This window comes from Ipomoea triloba, chromosome 2 (genome assembly GCF_003576645.1).
Source record: "Ipomoea triloba cultivar NCNSP0323 chromosome 2, ASM357664v1".
Classification (NCBI taxonomy): Eukaryota; Viridiplantae; Streptophyta; class Magnoliopsida; order Solanales; family Convolvulaceae; genus Ipomoea; species Ipomoea triloba.
The window spans coordinates 25,338,414-25,357,926 of record NC_044917.1 but is presented as its reverse complement, the minus strand read 5'-3'; the positions used below and the strand labels follow the sequence as shown (position 1 = coordinate 25,357,926).

At 40.3% G+C, this 19,513-nt stretch overlaps 1 protein-coding gene across 1 annotated transcript; it reads right to left on the bottom strand.

Moving 5' to 3' along the window:
- Positions 1-53: 53 nt before the first annotated feature.
- On the bottom strand, positions 54-14,101 carry LOC116010972 (receptor-like protein 14). The gene is made up of 5 exons (XM_031250464.1): positions 14,074-14,101; positions 10,151-10,930; positions 9,476-9,515; positions 167-614; positions 54-68 (listed from the first exon to the last, which is right to left on the bottom strand). The coding sequence occupies exons 1-5, from the start codon at positions 14,099-14,101 to the stop codon at positions 54-56; spliced, it is 1,311 nt and encodes a 436-aa protein (XP_031106324.1).
- Positions 14,102-19,513: the final 5,412 nt, after the last annotated feature.

Genomic DNA, 19,513 nt, shown 5'->3' with positions numbered 1-19,513 from the left:
CTTGATGATCTTGAGAGTATGGAGGGTATTGGGGATTTTGATCAACTTCGTCCCTATGGTGCTTGTACCTACATTCACATGGAAAGTTAGTCTTACATTTCTTGCAATATGGGTACTTTTGGCATTGATACTTATAGTGAGGCCCTTTACAAGCATAACAAATCACTTGTCGATTCATATCTTCAAGCATGTGTTCCTCAATGGTCTTGAAGCGGTCATTTGGGTCTCTTGGCTTGGGTTTCAACCAATGGTCATACATGTGCTCGATAATAGATTTCTTTTTGGGTAGAGGTGTGTTTTGAGTGTAAGATTGTGGAGAGTAGGATTGGGATGGGTAAGAGTCGTAGGATTGAGAATTAGAGAATCCTCTTTGTTGAGGGTAGTCATCATCCTCGTCATAGTGGATAGATTGGTAAGATTTTGAATCATAGCTTTGAGGTAGTGGTGGGGCTCTTCTTGAGTAGTGGTAATCACCATATTCTCTATCATCATATTGAGTTCTTGATATTTGCCTTGGTGGTGGATCATCATACTCATCATATGCCTTATCATCATATTGAGGTCTTGATGTAGAAAGTTGACCATTATATTCTTCTTGTGAAGATCCATATGTCCTTGAGTAAGGTTGTTCATAGTCCTCATAATCTCTATAACCATAGGGGTTAGAAACTTGAGCATTATAGCCTCCCCTTGGTTGCCTATATCCTACTTGATCTTCATAGTAATCCTCTTGTTGATATCTTGCTTGAGAATACATTATAGAGGATCAACCTATCAACACAAAGATAAGAGAGTGTTTTGCAACTAGAAGTAGTTGCAAGTGAGAGTAGTAGCAAATGAAATGACAAAAAGATTAAAATGTAAACAAAGTAAATTGCAAAAATAAAAAGTAAAAAGGGGGGGGGGGGGTTAGACTCTCTAACTTGAACACTTGCTCATGTTAATCCAAAGGCACTTACTACTCAAAAACCGATGCCATCCCCGGCAACGGCGCCATTTGAAGGGTGTAGTTTTCGCGGTGGATGGAAAGTAATAGGTGGTAAAACGGGAAGAAGTTCCCGAGTATCGTTCTCAAAGGATAGCAAGGAGGGAGTTCAAGCGGTAAGGGGATTAAGCACAAGAGTGTTTAGTGTTTGAAAGCTAACCCAAACATAGGTAAGAAAGGTGCATGAAACATAAGGAAAATAAGGAACACACAAAGGAAACAATTAAGTGGAAAGGAGGATTTGGATATTGCAACTCATATAGGTATCCTTGATTTCCTAAGATACTAGGCTAGCAACACTTAGATAATGAAAATGAGGCAAGACAACTATGCCAACGCCACTCTCGTGGTCATTGGCCTATCATCTAGTCCATAGTCCCATTCTCATGGCAACTAGGCTAGGTGAGGCAAATTATCGAACACATGGTGTGCTATTTGCCTTCCAATCCCCCTTTTCTCAAAGGTGGGAAGGAAACGTGCTAGGCTAGGCTAAGGAGTATCCCTACTCTCGTAGGTGAGACTCCTTCTCCAAACACCTCTCATATAGGTTGATCATTCCCACACAAGAGTCAAAGAAGATCACCATTCACACAATCAAACTCATAATCAAAGCAATTGCAAAACCTAATTGATCAATTCAAAGCTCAAGAATATCCATACAACATTGCTCAATCCAAATCCACAAAGATCTATCTAATCATACTTGAAATTGAAATAGCAAAAGCAAAAGTAATGACAAGAAATTAAAAGAAAGACTTAGCTTGAAATTAAACCTTGAACTTGAAATTGAACTTTAATCTTGAACTTGAATGTAGATCACAATCTTGCAACAATGGAATTCTTCTCTAATTCTAATCTAAACTAAGAATTGCAATGTGGAGTGAATTGGGAATGTGGAGTGAATTGGGGGAGATCTCTCTAGGCTAATCCTAGAGAGAGAAATATTCTAAACTGATCTAAAATGAAAATGTGATGGTTCCCCTGAAAAATGGCTCAATTCCCCTTTTAAATCTCGCCCAACCGCCAATTTTCCGCGCTGGACGCCAGGGTGGACGCGCGTCCACGGCCTCGTCCACTGCGATAAATGCTTCCAGACTTCAACTTTAGAGAGGGTTCTGATGGACGCCACCTTGGACGCGCGCGTCCACTGGGCGTCCACAGCAGAGCGAACCAAACTTCAGAGAGCTTAAAATTGGACGCGGGCGTCCAGGGCGCGTCCGCTTCGCGTCCACAGCAGACTTCGGTTCTGCTGTGCGAGAATCAGAGAGCGAAAAGTTGGACGCAAGGGTGGACGCGCGTCCACTACGCGTCCACTGAGCGTCCACAGTGCGTCCACTGAGCGTCCACTGAGCGTCCACGGTGCGTCCATGGTCATTTTGCACTCCAACTTCGACTCTTGAATCCTTCTCCGAAATCTAGCCATTTTCTGTCTTTAAACACTTCGTTTTACCTACAAAACAATCGGTAAAGTGTGGAACGGGTACTAAAGACAATATAAAGCATTCTAGTGCAATTTAATACTAAAACATTCATAAAAGCTTTAACTTGTGCACTAGACGATCCGATAACAACCTTATAAAGATGGCATATTTTGCACTTATCACCACTCCATTTTAAAACAATTAACAAACTCCAAAAAAAACACACACACACTATTTGAGCACACAAGTACTGTATGTTGTGTAATTTGATACAAGCTTACATCCAGGAGACAGCTAACATATATAAGCTATTGTCAAACAGAATTTGGGAGAAACTTCTGAGGAATTCATTATTGCATTTTTATATTATTACCCAAATGGTATGAAAACACAACAAAAATATTAAATAGCATGTTGCTTGACTCGAATATGAGTCAAGCCTCGGTCTTTTATAATTAATTTTAATTTCTTTAACATTTATACTTTGTACTATATGTATATATTGAAGAATAAAAAGGGCAAAGTGTTTAATTATAATATTTGGTCTTTTATTCAAGTTGCGGTCTTTTCCTGCTATTGCCAAAAAGAATATTAAAATTCCTTGAGGGAGACTTGAGAAAAAGTTCCCTACTATTTAAGCCATAGCTGTTTGCCTTCTATTTTAAAAATCTTTTCTACCCCATTCTCTCTTGCAATATGCACCTACTTTTTTACTTTTAATTTTAAACCACACAACACAACAATGTAAAATTTCTTTATGATCGAATGTAAAAATTTATGTGAGACTGCATACTTACTTTCACACTAAATTAAAAGCTGACAAAAAAGCAACCATCCTTGAAGTTTAATCCATCTACCATCTTGAGCAATCTCTAAAAGATCCCAAAAGATCAGATAATCAAACAAGGGAACAGTAATAACACTTGGGCCAAATTAAAAGAAAAACACAATATAAAAGAACAGCATTACTTAATTATAGAAATGCAGCCAACAATCACAACTGGTAACAGATCTCATGGGCTAATATATTCTTGAATCATTTCAACATGACACAATTGAGTATATTTTGGACTTACGGGATAACCATTAACCAATTTTCTAGACCCATTTCAAATGCATTTACTAATGAATATGATTAGTTTAGATGTGTGGAATACCTTAATTGAGAAAACTTGTCAGATAAAAAAATATTATTTTTTTGGGTGTTAATTTATTATATTGTTTTAAACTGATACGTATTAGCCTAAAAATTCTTAATTTCTTATTTTAAAAGTATAACATTTATACTTTGTTTTCTATATATATATATATATATATATATATATATATATATATATATATATAACATTTATTCTTTTTGTATAAAAGTAATATTAAATTTTTACCCCAATTATATGCATTGAGCGGTCAACGATGGAGTTCACCAAGTCTTCCATTTTTGTCTCTTCTTGAGTGAAACCCTCGTCAATACATAAGAATGTGTATTAGATAAACCTCTTTTGTGTGTGACCTTAATTGGTAAAGGATTACAAGATGTAAATCATAATCTAAGTTGCTAATAATTGATCGGCTCAAACCAACTCCTGATATGAACCGAACTTGTAACATTGTAGTTACTAAGTCAACATCATGACTAATTTGGATAGTGTTGCCCCATTTTTGTTTTCTTCTTATCCGTATCATATATATTTTTTGATTTTGTTGGCCTATACTTTTTTCTTTAAAAAAAAACAAAAGAAAAGAAATTGATATATCCATTACATTATGATTTATTTAAGCTTTATCATATTTGTAAGACTATAGATTTTGTTTGGAATAATTAACGAGCACATATATTATAACAGAGTCGTAGTACTCAAAAAAAAATAAAAATTAACGAGCACTATTGTGAAAACAAATTACTGTAGTATTGAGAATTATAGAAAATCTATTATGAAAAAGAAAAATGTAATATTTAGTTTAGTGTTATTTATAATTGAGACTTAAGTGTTAGCAGGACAGTACCATTAAGGATAGGGGTCCTGTCAATTATTTCTAAAATTTTATTTTCACTTACAATTAAGACCAATATATAGATTCTAAAAAAATATGTACACAGCAAGAAAACTCCTGCAACAAGCAATGACAGTCAAGTATATAAATATTGAACTATATATAAAATATTTTTTTAAAAAATTGAGGGCCCTGTGCAGTTGTCATGGCCAAACACGGCCAAGGCCGGCTCTGAGTGTTAGTACATAAAATGTATATATTTGAAAGTTATTACATTAAAATTATTATTAAAAACAAAAAGTTAAAATTCAAAAATCATAAGAAAATGCTAAGTTGCTATCAGTAACCCAAAAAAAAAAAAGAGTTGGATTAATTAATAAAATATTAAACAAGGTGTAGATAAAATGAGATAAATGGAGTAAATAATAATACACTTTTAAAAGGTTATTACTAAGAAGAATTAAGCCACGTACGTTCTCTAGACAATCACTTCCTAATATTCAGTACAAGTTTCGTTATTGTATTTATTTTCTATTCCTCATATCTGATTATTACATAAATCCTTATTAACTCATGATAATGTTTATTTTTAAAATTTATAAATAATAACACGCTATGGAGCGAACATTACGTACGATTTTAGTTTAAAATAAATTATTCTAATAAGAATTCCATTCATACCACTATATAATAAACTGTACTATAATTTTATTCAAAGAAAAGTTAGAACGTTCAAGAGTACTAATAAGGGATACTATAGATTACTCTATTGAATAGATGTGAAAGAGGGGGTATGTGATGATTTCTTTATTAACAACACAAATTTCTACAAAAAAAAAAAAAATTACATTAGAGAATATTAGACTATTTTAGAAAATGTTAAATTTTTGTGAATGTTAAATTCATGTGTTTGGTTTAAAACTATGTAATATATATAAACCTATTTGGTTGAAGAGTTGTTATTGTTGTTGTTTTTTTTTTTTTAAATGTTATAATAGTTATTTTACTTTAATTCTGTTAACTTATTTTTATGTGTTTCAATAAATTTTAAAATAAAAATAAATAAATAAGGTAATAGTAAAATATAGAAGTAAATAATTTAAAATTAATTAACTAAAAGCTTGAGCTTGAGAAATATTATATGTCTTGAGGTGAAAGAAAAATCAATAGATTAAAATAGAAAAAATAGTAATAAGACAAGGGAATGTGAGAATACCTAAGAAAGGATAGGGTATACCACATGATTCACATCCCCTTCAAATAGCTAAAAACCTTATGAGGATGTTATGTTACATTCGGAAAAATTACATAACTTGAACGAAATATAGGAATCTTATATTCCCAAGTAAATATAACCATGGTTATCTTATATAACTTGAACCAAACACGCACCCTCTAATTGTTTTAGTTTTGTTCTCCCGTCTTCCATTTTCTAATGCTTGATTCTTTGGTTTATTAGAAAAACCGCAGTTACTATCCAAAAGTGAGTTATGGGTGGAGTTTGCTTGGCGACCCTAGTCAGTAAAAGACCACCAATAGGTAAATCGTTCAGGTAGTCCATAACTGATCGACTCAAACTAAGAAAGACAATACATTGCTATCACTAGGAGTCGAATTTAAACTTTATAATTATCAAGTCAATAGTTTGACAACTCAGTTGAATTTGTCACATGCAATGCTTTACTATGCTTAGCAGAGATGGAAATAGAATTTGGGGACTAATGGTTGGTTTGTAACGAATCTATTAACAGAGAGTAGGGCTGTCAAAATGGGCCAAAGCCCGCGGGCTAGCCCGCACCCGCCCCGCGATGGGGCAGGTTAGGGCCACAAGAATAATGGCCCGCGAAAGTGCGGGCCTAACGGGCTTGGCCCGCTAAGGCCTGCAGCCCGCGTGGGCTGACCCGCATGGGCTGCGGGCCAAGCCCCTAAATAAGAAAAAAAAAATTATACATATATTACACAGCAAGGCAGCGTACTGCCTTGCTGTGTAATATATATATATATATATATATATATATATATATATATATATATATATATATAATATTTAATAAAATATAATTTTAAAAATTTTTAAATACAAAAAAATTAATATTACTAGTAGGCTTTACTTATTTTTTTAAACTTTGAATTAATATTAATTTTTGTTAGATTATAAAGTTGGATTGTAAATTCGCAATGTTAGTATTTATAGACTCTACTTATTGTTTTGAACTTTGAATTCAACAAGAATTTTTTTTTTTTAAAGTAAAAAAGTAAAAATTTAAAAAGCCCGCGGGCCGGCATGCATGGCCCGCGAACCCGCGTGGGGCGGGCTAGGATTGCATAAACCCTAGCCCGCGGGCCTAACGGGCCAGCCCGCAAAAGCCCGCCAGAGATTAAGCCCGCTCAGAGAGACCAAATACATTACTTTGTTAGTAATTTAATAATTAAATTTGGTGACATGTTATTAGTAACCTAATAAGATTGATAAGAAATTTTTTTGAGCAAACTTAAGAAAATGAACATTTATAATACAAGAATTGAATTAGGTCGCTAGCATTGGATAGAATTGTAAAATTTATGATTTTTTTTTTTGATACTTGACAGGTTATCTAGCCTTTAACAAAATTATTTAATCATACAACGCTAGGTATTTATTGGAGTGGGATAAGCTAGGTAATGAGAAATGAGAAAGCCACCATGAAGTGGGAGTATAGTTGTTTGTGGTGAGATAAGTGTCGGGAATAGGGTGGTAAAACGAAGAGTCAAGAATCCCCGAGTGTCGTGTCTCTCAAGGAAGGCAGGTCTGGAGTCGAGTTAATGTTGGCACTTAGGAGGTTGGAAGGAAAGAGTTACGTGAATGACTAAACTTAAAGGCATCTGTACAAGGGTTTTGAGGTTTTAAAAGGTGGGTTTAAGAAAAGGTAAAATGGAGATTGGGGCTCGTGGCTAGCCTATGTGGTCTACTATCTAATGGTTTTGCAAGCAAATGATTTGGATTCAACTAGGGAGTTCATGGCATTCACCAAGTGGTGTCACACTTGGACTCCCACATCCTCATTCGGTTGGGGCATTTTATCAAACACCTTGTCTACCACTCCTCCCGGACCGCTTCCTTCGGACTAAGGGCGGGGATGTAGATGAGTTGGACTCGTGAGTAGCCGCTATCGCGCACACACTCACTTTCACGGGATTTTCTACCTAATGTGGCCACACTCAGGCACAAAGCATATCAAACATCATCCACACAAGTATTCAAATTCAAGAACATAAAGCTAAGAATTTTAAAGCAATTTCTTCAACATCTCAACCACATAACTAGTTTCAGGGCCACCAATCCCCTATCTAATCTAAGCAATCATGAAAATAAGGAAACAAGAAAAAGCAATAGAAGATTCAAAGAAAGCAAAACCAAAATCAAAATAGATAGTGAAAAGAAGAGTTACCATCCATGGAGAATGGGTTCTATTACATTTTTGCCTTCAACTTTCTACACTTCTACCATTGTTTCTTGAATCTATTCTAAGAAAAGGAAGTTTTCCCCCAATTGGGGAGAAAACAAAGAGAACTTTAGATCTAAAACTCTTTTCTAGTTGCTAGGTTTTTCTAACTTTCCGAAAAAGGGGTTTAAATAGGCAACACGAAGCCAAAAACCCCGAAATGGCCCCTGTGACCAAATCACACCAGCACCACGTGTGGTGGAGGTGTGGATGGCTACTGGAATTGTTCCACGCCACCCACACGCGTGTTGGCTGTGTGGACAGTCCCTGCGGTGGCTTCTTTGCTTTCCACTCTGTTTGGGCCTTGAATCCCCTTTTCAATCTGTGGAAATAACTTCAAAACTTCTCCTAAAGTTGTATTAGAGGTTTTTGATCACATCTGAGTTTAAATGCATGAATTTGTTATAAAAGGGTGGCAAAACTTCCCTATTTTAGCCTATTCTTGACCCTTAATTTATACTATTCTTGGTGCTTATCACACCATTTCCCACATCGTTGATGAAGATTTGATAAATAACGACTTAGCCAAATTAAGTGATAGGGAGATGCAATTTATAACAGTATTACTGAAAAGGCTCAATAGAGCATGAATTCTTATTAATGGCACCATATATGTATTCAAGTTTCAAATTAAATAACTAAAATATATAAAGAATTACATACAAAACTTAAAATAGCATGCATATTAGCAATCATCCACAAAGTTCCACAATCTTCTACTCCAATAAGGATTAACATATAGTGAAATTACCACTCCTAATAAGAAGAAAATGATAAAAGCAACAATAAAAGCTACCCAAAAAATTAGCATGTCAAATTTGTACCACTTTGCTTCACTTGTTAATTCTGAGAGTGGTGTTGGAGGGTTTGGCTCAATTATCTTGTTGCATTTATTAGCTAGCAGTTCGCCACAAAGGTATGGATTCCCTTCATAGCTGCTTTCGTCAAATGTCCCAAATTATTCTTTCATCTCAGGAATTCTGCCAGATAAGTTATTGTATGCCACAAAGAAAAAAGCTAAAAAATTAAGATCAATCAATTATGGAGGAATTTTTCCAGTTAGATTGTTGTAAGAAAGATCTAAACTCTTCAACTGTCATAATCCTGAGAATGATGTGGGAATAGGACCTTTAATTTGGTTACGAGACAAATTCAATACAAGAATCAACTCAAGTTCCCCTAGTTCATATGGGATTTCACCTGTAAAGCTATTACACGACAAATCTAATCCAGACATGTAGTTGAGGATGTTACCTTTGTAGGAGTTGGACCCTTTTTTCACAACAAAGTCAACTGTCACCTGTTCATAGTATTCAACTAATCTTGTCCGTAAGGACAACCCAAGTGGTAAGAGTGCTCTACCTACAGCCGAGAGGTTGGAGGCTCGATCCTCAAACCCTTGGGTTTGAGCTGGTTAGCTATGGGTAACCTAGGCTAGTTTACCTCCTTGTGGTCCTTTGCCGGCTAGGGTCACAGGGCGAGGAGAAAACCTCGTTAAAAGAGTATTCAACTAATCTTGGGACTATCTCGGGTCACAGGGCGAGGAGAAAACCTCTTTAAAAGAGTATTCAACTAATCTTGGGACTATCTAGTACTGTTTAACCAAGAAGTTCCCAAATGTGACAACTTTGCTACCTGTGAATACAGAAACATCATCATGGTTAAAATCGGCATACCTGGTTTTTCCAAAGGTAATATTGCTAATGCATTGAGGTATTTCACCAAAGTAATTATTATGTGAAAGGTTAAGCAAACTTATCTTCTACAGACTACACAATTGCTTTGGGAAAGGTTTATTCAACTGATTGCCACCTAATAAAAGAACCCTCAAACTCTCTGCACGAGTTACAGATGGAATATTTCCAGATAAATTGTTATCTCTAATATTCAATGTCAATAATGGCCAATGCAAAAGAGTTTCAGGTATTGGTCCAGTGAATTTGTTGGAGTGGAGAAGTAAATGATTAATTTCATATTTACAAGGGAGCAATGCTCTTGAAAGGCAATTATGAGAGGCATCAAGATGGTTTAATTCTGGAATTTTGCATGGAAATTGACCCGTGAGAGAGTTATTTTGAATGAGGAGGGTGATAAGATTAGTCATGTTACTTATCCAATGTAGTTCACCTGAAAAATGATTGTTGCTTGCATCTAACAACCACAAGTATTGGCTTGTACTGATTGCATTGGTGATTGTTCTTGAAAATTGGTTATCCTCCAAGTGCAAGACACTCAATGTGGTCATGTTAAAGTCGGTCGAGAATATTTGCCCATGAAATCAGTTGTCGGATAAAACCAGTACTTCCAAACCATTTCCTTGGCGATTTTTCCATCAAAGAAGTTGTTGGACAAATCGAGCTGAACTAATCCACTCATGTTGCAAAATGAAGATGAAACAAATCCTTCAAAGTGGTTCCTCGACGAATTTAGGGTAGTCATATATGGAAGCTTCCTTCCCAGATTCTCTTCAAGTATTCCCCTTTGTTGATTTTCAGATACATCCATCCACAAAATACTTGTATTGAGAATTGGTTGAAAATGCAATTGCCCCTCAAGAGAGTTGTTACTTAGTCTCAAAACCTGGAGTTGTGAATTGTTCTTAATTACCCAATCAGGGAAGCCTCCTCTCAGATTGTTGTGGGAGAGATCAAGTACTTTTAGCATGCTTTGATATGCAAGAAAAGTTGGAACCTTGGGACTCTGCTTGTTAAGGTTACAGCGTGACAATACTAGGACTTCCAACTGAAACATGGGCACCCAATTTGAATCTTCAGTTTCGACCTCTAAGTCGTCATTGTTTAGTATTTCAACCAGTTTGACTTTTGAGTGACTTGCTAACAAGCTAAAAGAGAATTTACTTTCAAAGTGATTATCGCCAAGTCTGATGTATTCAAGGGATCTGAGATTAGAACTCTCCCCCTTGAAATTGTTTGTAGAAAGGTCTAAAAGTCTGAGGGAGGTCAAGTTAGCAAAGCATGGTGGAAGAACTCCATCTAAACCATAATTAAGGCTAAGATCCAACTCCTCAAGATTTCTTAGCTTACAAAATTCTGCAAATTAAAGTCAACTGCGTAATAAATATACATACTTGAAGCCTATAGCCTAAGATTATATTTAAGGAGGGACATGCGCAATAGTTATATCCTCAACCAGGGTGACTGATGTTGTGTGTATAGTGGGAGTGAAGGTGAAGTGGTAAAACGAAGAGTCAAGACTCCCCGAGTGTCGTGTCTCTCAAGGATGGCGAATGGGAACCGAATTTGTGTGGCATTTATGAGGTTGAAAGGTAAGAGTTACAAGAATCAAAGGGGAAGGTTTTGTTCATGGGTGGTTTGAAAGTAAAAAGGGATAGAAAATACAAAAGGTAAAAGAAAGGGGTGCATGCCAAAGTTAAGCCAAAGGATTGATTATCGTAGGTAGCTTGGAATTGGGTTTCAGGATTGATCTAGGGAGTCACGATATTAGTATTGAGTGGCGTCACACTCAAACTCTCAATCCTCATTCGGTTGAGGCATTTTATCGAACACCTAGCTTACCACTCCTTTCGGATTAAGAGCGAAGATATAGATGAGTTGGGCTCGTGAGAGGCCGCTATCGCGCACACTCTCACTTCCACTCGGTTTACTAACTACCCCGGCCGGAAATAGAAGCAAAGATTGAACAACATCATCCATACAAAACATCAATCATACTCCCACAATACCAAGATCATAAGATAAAATATAAGCATCAATCCATAGATCAACAAGGGCACACACACCCAACTACTCTACTCTAACATAATAAACATAAATAGAAGCAATATAAACAAAGCAAGAAAGTAAAGATTCAAACTTTAATATTAAAAGAAAAGAGTATTACCTAAGGAGTTCTTGGATCTACAACTTCATCATCTACACTAATCTAAATCTAATCTAAGGAGGAGTATTGGAATTCCTCCCCAAAGGGGAAGAATTTGGAAAAGAAAACTAAGATCTAAATTATGGGGTGCCTCCTCCTCTCCAAAAGTCTGAAATAAGGAGCCTTATATAGGGGGGACAAAATAGGGGCAAGATAGACAATTTCCGCGTAGCAGATTTTTAGGGCTGTCATAGGGGTCTCGACGCGTCGAGCCCGGAAGAATTTTCTCCGCGATCTTTCACACGCGTTGTGGAGGGCGTGGGGAGTTTCTGGAATGTTTCCACGCCCCTCCACACACGTGTGAGGCTGCGTGGATGGCTCCTGCTTCACGGTTTCTTCATTTTCTGCTCAGTTTTCGGCCTTGAGTCCTCCTTTTAGCTGTAGAATACCTAAAAAGCATCTTCCACACTCTCGTTAGAAGTTTTGGTCACATTAGAGTCTAAATGCATGATATTCTTATGAAATGGGTAATAAACTATACAATACTAGCCAAATGACCCCTAAAATGAGCTATTCTTGGTGCTTATCAAAGTTTCCACACTTAAACCTTGCTTGTCCTCAAGCAAGCATACTTTTCTAAACACTAATCATATAAGCACAAAGGATAGTTCGTTCTCTCATTGTCAATTGATCAAGCGATGTGTAAGTGTTCGGAGTTGAGTGGGTGAAATTCCCTACACTATCTACCAAGACCACTAAACTCATGCCGACCAAATGTAAGAAATATGTTAAGGAAGTTAAGTCTCAGGAAATAGATATAACATAAAAAGTTTTACACCTTTCAAGCATGCAAATGACAATAGGGTTTCACCTTGTATTTTCTAGGGGCCTCCAGCCGATCCGACTAGTGGGAACGATGTTCACCCCTTAGCCAATTTCCAACCTAACGCCAAAGCCCCTTTACGTTAATATAAGTGAGGGCAGGGACATGGACCGCTCATCGCCATGGCTTGGGCGATCACTCTATTTTCTCACTTCCTAGGATAACGGCATCAGGTTACCCGACTTCACATGGAGATCCATGTTTTTTCGAAGGTCAGTGCAATGGGTGCATGAATCCTAGCGAAGTGGCTCACCTCCTCTCTATTTTATCATCTTTCAAGATCTCTTCGGGGTAACCGACTTCACATGGATCTCCATACTTTTTCGAAGACAGTGCAATGGTTACCCCTTATCCAGACAAGATGGCTCACCTCGTTTTTATCTCTAGGAATGGCCTTAGGCCTTTTTACTTTTCTCCATATCAACCCCTCATGCCTTTTTCTAGGGATTAGGGATTGTTTTCACTCAAAGCTCACTTAGGCTCACCTTTTGCCCCATGTCCTGCTAAGATTAATTCAATTTCCGGGCTTCGCAATTTTTATCTTTCTAAAACTCAAGGGGTTTACACTCCCACTTCGAGAGATCCTTGACTGAGGTCCAAACAAAATACAAGGTGAAGGCATGCAAGCACACATAAAAATTTTCAATTTTTGGGTCAGTTGTGCAAATTGGTGCAAAGTGTAACTTCCAAAGCATATTTAAGACATTCGATATTTGGCACAAGGTTAGGAGCCCTCCTAGATATATTGGCAATAGCACGCCCTCTAGTTCCTATACCTTATCACTCAATTAATCAACTATTTCAAGAAACATAAATCCTTTCCACACTTAAAAGTGAACATCGTCCTCGATGTTTCCATTAGGAATAGAGGAAAAAGGATTAGGGTCTTAAAAGATTGTGCATTAAAGCATCTTTCCACACTTAAAGAGTGTGCTATGGGCTTCAAATAAATTTTCTAAAAATACTATACCCATTATAACAAAATCATGCGACTCATCCTTTGTGAACCAAGGCAAAATGTTCATAAAAATTGGAAGGAAAGTTAGTGATAGCATAAATCGTCCCGGGATTACGGTTACGCTACAAATACGTATGTTGCAAGTGGATGGAGAAAAAGGGGCGCTCGGCGAGTCAGTCGGTCGGTCGGTCTACGGGCGACGACTGAGCGGTCCGAGGCTACGAGTTGCAATGGCGAATGGTAATCTGTTGAATGAATTGCAATATTAAGTGGATCACGCGAAGCGATCGTTACAGGTGTTCTAACTATTACAAACGACTGGTAGTGTTGTGAGGTGCTTGTGAGTAGTGAATGTAGAACTCAATCTGAGATGGATCCCCAGTGAAGGAGGGAGACCCCCTATTTATACTAGTTGAAGGCGGTCTTGAGCATTTAATGAGCTTTTGAGGTGGCTTGACGTGGCGCCTTCCCACTGGCTCGGTCAGACGGTCGATCTACAGCTACGTGTAGACCAGCTGCTCGAGGTATCAGCACCGCCATCTCTGCAAGTTGTCAGGCGCCGCACTGCGGATCAAGTGGATTCTGATGTTACTTGTAGTGTAAGTCAAGATTTCGGCTTGCAGGTTGCGTCACTTTGTTGACCGACCGGTCATCCTTCGGTAGATCGGTCGGGTGTGTTTCTGTCGGGGCGACTCCAAGGGCGATCCGAGAGTATTTTGTCACGAGGCCTATCAGTACAAGAAAACCAGTTGATCACAAGTGATTTATCCCAGTCGGGTTGATGACGATGACGGACCAGCCAGTTGGCGATTGTCGGATCGAGTGATACTTGGCGGACCGGCTCAACGGGTAATCTTTGTACGTATTTATCCATCACGAGTCCCCCACTTCTTGAATCCGCGAGAGTCGTCGGGTTCGAGAAGTGAATTTGTTCTTTGCAATTTCTTCCAATCGTCATGTTGCGGGTTACGCTTCGTTCGGTCGGTCTTCAAGCATCCAGGCACCTTTTGGTAACTTCCCAATTTTTGCAAGTCGCTGGAGATTCTGATCGGATGGCTAACATGCAAAGTGGGACAGGTGGCGCGAATCTGGGCCTCCACGTGAACGGGTCGTCCCTTCAAATTCCAGGCCCATCTCTTCACCTATAAATATCCTTTGGTGAAAGTTCATTTTTACTCTTCTCTCTTTGGCCAACCTGCAACCTCTGGACTTTGCTGATCACTTTGCAAGGTAAAATTTCTTTCCTTTCCCCTCTCTTCTTTTTTTTTTTTTTTGCTTTCCTTTTTTCTTTGACCGACCGAAACCCTAGCCCTGAAGAAAAAAAGTCTGTTTATCTTCTTTGCCGCTCTACGTGTCCGACGATCTGCTGCTACACTTACACCATGTACGTCCATTTGTTTTTTCCTATTGCTTTCTTTCCTCACTACTGTAAGTAATGTACATTATATATATATATATATATATATATATATATATATATATATATATATATATATATATATATATATATATATTAATTATATGGCCGATCGGCCAAAATCAATTTTGAAAGATTGATTTTGGCCGACCTCGGCCAAAATCAATATATATAATAATAATAATTTTTTTTTTTTGCAAACGATCATGCATAACCTACATATGTTTTGTTGTTGTGTTGCCGACCAATTGATGTTGTAGTTGTCTGTTTGTTGTGCTCAGTCGACCGGTCAGATGGTCAGATCAACTGGTCAGTCGTATTGCCTTTTTTGCTTGTTGTTCGCTAATGGCTATTGGGCACTTGATCCATTTTAACTACTCCGCCCTCTTTTTTTTTTTTTTTTTTTTTTAGCTCCGGTCGACCGGTCGCCGAGGCCGATCAGTCATTCGGCCTTGTACTATGTTCCGCTTAATCTTGTCATGTTCTTGCTTCCTAATAGTGCTTTGTTGTAGTATATTGGGTCTGTTGAGTGTGATTGTAGTCTTTGCCATAATGATTCTGACTAGCCTTTGATTCCATTTGTTAACTTCTTACATGTTCTTTGCGTGTGCAGCATGCCTTTAGATGATAGTCAAAATTTGTCCTGTCGCGACTACGACGATCAAGGTGATGAGGAAACACTTAGTGCGTCTGGAGGGTCGTCACCAGGTCGCTCCGATGAGGTTTTTGTAGTTCAACCGGTTGAAGGGAGGCTAGCCAAAAAACCTCTGGCCGTCCGTACTAAATCTGCTCCGACTAGAGTCTCGTCGAAAAAAAAGAGTCATCGGGATCAAGGGATATCAGCTAGACCCGTAGGGCCATCGGTTAGCAAACCGAACCTTACGAGTGGCAAGTTTCTCTACTTGGATCCGTGTGGCGCCTATGGAACTCCAGTCGACGTGTCAGTCAAGGAGGAGGAACAGGTAGAAGACATACTCGGAGGAACGGTTAGGTATAAGGTTGATCATGAAATGGACAACATCATTGATTGTCACTCCGGCAAGTGGATAGGTGTTCATGTGGACTCTTTGAAGGGTGGGCTGCGATTTCCACTCGACCCATTTTTTGTCAAGCTTGTGAATTACTACGGCGTAGTCCCGGTCAGATAGCACCTAATGGCCACCGGATCTTGGCATGCTTCCCACAGATCTGTCGGCGTCATCACATCCCGTGCACAGTGGAGCTCTTCAATTTCCTGCATCTGGTGAAGCCAATGGGAAAAAATTATGGGAGCGGCTTTATCATGATCCAGAGCCGCGGGGTGATTGGTAAAATCTCTGATCTTCCGGACAATCATCGCAGATGGAGAAACAAGTTCTTTCGGGTACGTCTGGATGATGGGCCACCCTTCACGAATGTCTGGTCAGAACAAATGCGTAAGTGCGTGTCACCGCGCGAGACTTCGCTGATCAAGACGGCTGTGCAAAGGATATCGTCAGAGAGCTACACTTGGGAAATTTTTCATTCTCCTGACGCACTGAAATCGGCTCGGCTCCCCCTCCATCTTACGAGGCAACTGATCAAAATATCACAGGTGGTCGGTCGGTCGGCGAGATTGTGCAATTCATCTCGACTCTTTTCCTAACGCCTTGTGTTTTTTCCCTTGCGCAGGTCAACGGGAGATGGAGCTAGGCAGCGATTTGGAGGAGATTCTCGGGACGACTGGAAAGAGCTCGCATGGGGGGAAAACGTCAAAGAGCTTGAAGGTCGTTTTTAAGAAGAAGAACACCGCGTCATCCGGGGAGCAGCATGCGGGTGACCGACCACCAGTTTCCTCTCGTCCGTCTGGTTCGTCCGTCGCCCCTGTCCAGACCAGGTCAAGCGGGAAGCGCCCGATGGGAGAAACTGAAATTGAGACGCCAGAACTTGCACCTGCAATGGACCCCAAGAGACCCCGGGTGACCGGTGAGGAGGTCCCCTTTGTCGACATACTGAATCGCGGCTCAGTCAGCATTTCCGAGATGTTTAATGTGATGTTCCAGTACGTTCCTCCTCCTGTGAACTTGTTCAGCCAGACGACTGACTATGTGGGAGAGCATCTTGTCCGCGGTCTATCTCAGGTACCCGCTCCGACTTGTTGATTGTAATTTTACTCTCTCTCCCCCCCCCCCCCNCTTTGCCATAATGATTCTGACTAGCCTTTGATTCCATTTGTTAACTTCTTACATGTTCTTTGCGTGTGCAGCATGCCTTTAGATGATAGTCAAAATTTGTCCTGTCGCGACTACGACGATCAAGGTGATGAGGAAACACTTAGTGCGTCTGGAGGGTCGTCACCAGGTCGCTCCGATGAGGTTTTTGTAGTTCAACCGGTTGAAGGGAGGCTAGCCAAAAAACCTCTGGCCGTCCGTACTAAATCTGCTCCGACTAGAGTCTCGTCGAAAAAAAAGAGTCATCGGGATCAAGGGATATCAGCTAGACCCGTAGGGCCATCGGTTAGCAAACCGAACCTTACGAGTGGCAAGTTTCTCTACTTGGATCCGTGTGGCGCCTATGGAACTCCAGTCGACGTGTCAGTCAAGGAGGAGGAACAGGTAGAAGACATACTCGGAGGAACGGTTAGGTATAAGGTTGATCATGAAATGGACAACATCATTGATTGTCACTCCGGCAAGTGGATAGGTGTTCATGTGGACTCTTTGAAGGGTGGGCTGCGATTTCCACTCGACCCATTTTTTGTCAAGCTTGTGAATTACTACGGCGTAGTCCCGGTCAGATAGCACCTAATGGCCACCGGATCTTGGCATGCTTCCCACAGATCTGTCGGCGTCATCACATCCCGTGCACAGTGGAGCTCTTCAATTTCCTGCATCTGGTGAAGCCAATGGGAAAAAATTATGGGAGCGGCTTTATCATGATCCAGAGCCGCGGGGTGATTGGTAAAATCTCTGATCTTCCGGACAATCATCGCAGATGGAGAAACAAGTTCTTTCGGGTACGTCTGGATGATGGGCCACCCTTCACGAATGTCTGGTCAGAACAAATGCGTAAGTGCGTGTCACCGCGCGAGACTTCGCTGATCAAGACGGCTGTGCAAAGGATATCGTCAGAGAGCTACACTTGGGAAATTTTTCATTCTCCTGACGCACTGAAATCGGCTCGGCTCCCCCTCCATCTTACGAGGCAACTGATCAAAATATCACAGGTGGTCGGTCGGTCGGCGAGATTGTGCAATTCATCTCGACTCTTTTCCTAACGCCTTGTGTTTTTTCCCTTGCGCAGGTCAACGGGAGATGGAGCTAGGCAGCGATTTGGAGGAGATTCTCGGGACGACTGGAAAGAGCTCGCATGGGGGGAAAACGTCAAAGAGCTTGAAGGTCGTTTTTAAGAAGAAGAACACCGCGTCATCCGGGGAGCAGCATGCGGGTGACCGACCACCAGTTTCCTCTCGTCCGTCTGGTTCGTCCGTCGCCCCTGTCCAGACCAGGTCAAGCGGGAAGCGCCCGATGGGAGAAACTGAAATTGAGACGCCAGAACTTGCACCTGCAATGGACCCCAAGAGACCCCGGGTGACCGGTGAGGAGGTCCCCTTTGTCGACATACTGAATCGCGGCTCAGTCAGCATTTCCGAGATGTTTAATGTGATGTTCCAGTACGTTCCTCCTCCTGTGAACTTGTTCAGCCAGACGACTGACTATGTGGGAGAGCATCTTGTCCGCGGTCTATCTCAGGTACCCGCTCCGACTTGTTGATTGTAATTTTACTCTCTCTCCCCCTCATCTTTTTTCCGTTGTGACTGACTAAGCCATTTTCCAAGTTGCCCACTCGAGTGTCGAGCTCTTCATTCGGTCTCGGTCTGCTGACGTAGAGCGGGAGGAGGAGTTGAAGATGTTAAGGGAGAAAGTGAGGAAGCATGAGGCCGCCTTGAGGTCTTGGGAGCAATATCTAGGCTCTGCTCAGTTCCATAAGGATGCGGTCGCTCACTTTGCTAATCGACTGGCCGTCCTCCCTGACTTAGTCGCATCTGCTTGCCAGTCCGAGGAAGCTGCTCTCCCCTTGTTTCAGACATTGCAACGGGACCCGGTGGGGCTCAAGATGCTCCGTAGAGAGGCTGCTTGGGGCTATTCTCGGGGAAAGGAAGCTATGCAGGTGCTGCTGCACCGGGCCTTGGAGGAGGCAGTGCAACTTGAAACCTGGGAGGAGTTACGCGCCATGCTGCCTGAAGATGTGGCGCCGCCTTGCCCAGAGCCCTTTACCGATCCTGCTACTGGTCCGACTGATCCCTCCACTGCTGCTTCTAGGAACCAAGACCCTAAGTAGATGGTTGATCTGTAGGTTGAATATTTTCACGGGAAACCGGCCCCGTCTTTGTGCCGGTCAGACTTTGATCATCGTTTTCATCTTTTTTGAATAGAAGTTGCTTATTTCCTCATTGTCTGTGACCTTGACATGTTTTTGTTTTCTCCGTGTCCGACCGACCAGTCACCATGCGACTTTCAACCTGCAAAAATACGACAACTAGGTTGCAGTCCGTTAAAACATCGCAACTGACCCTC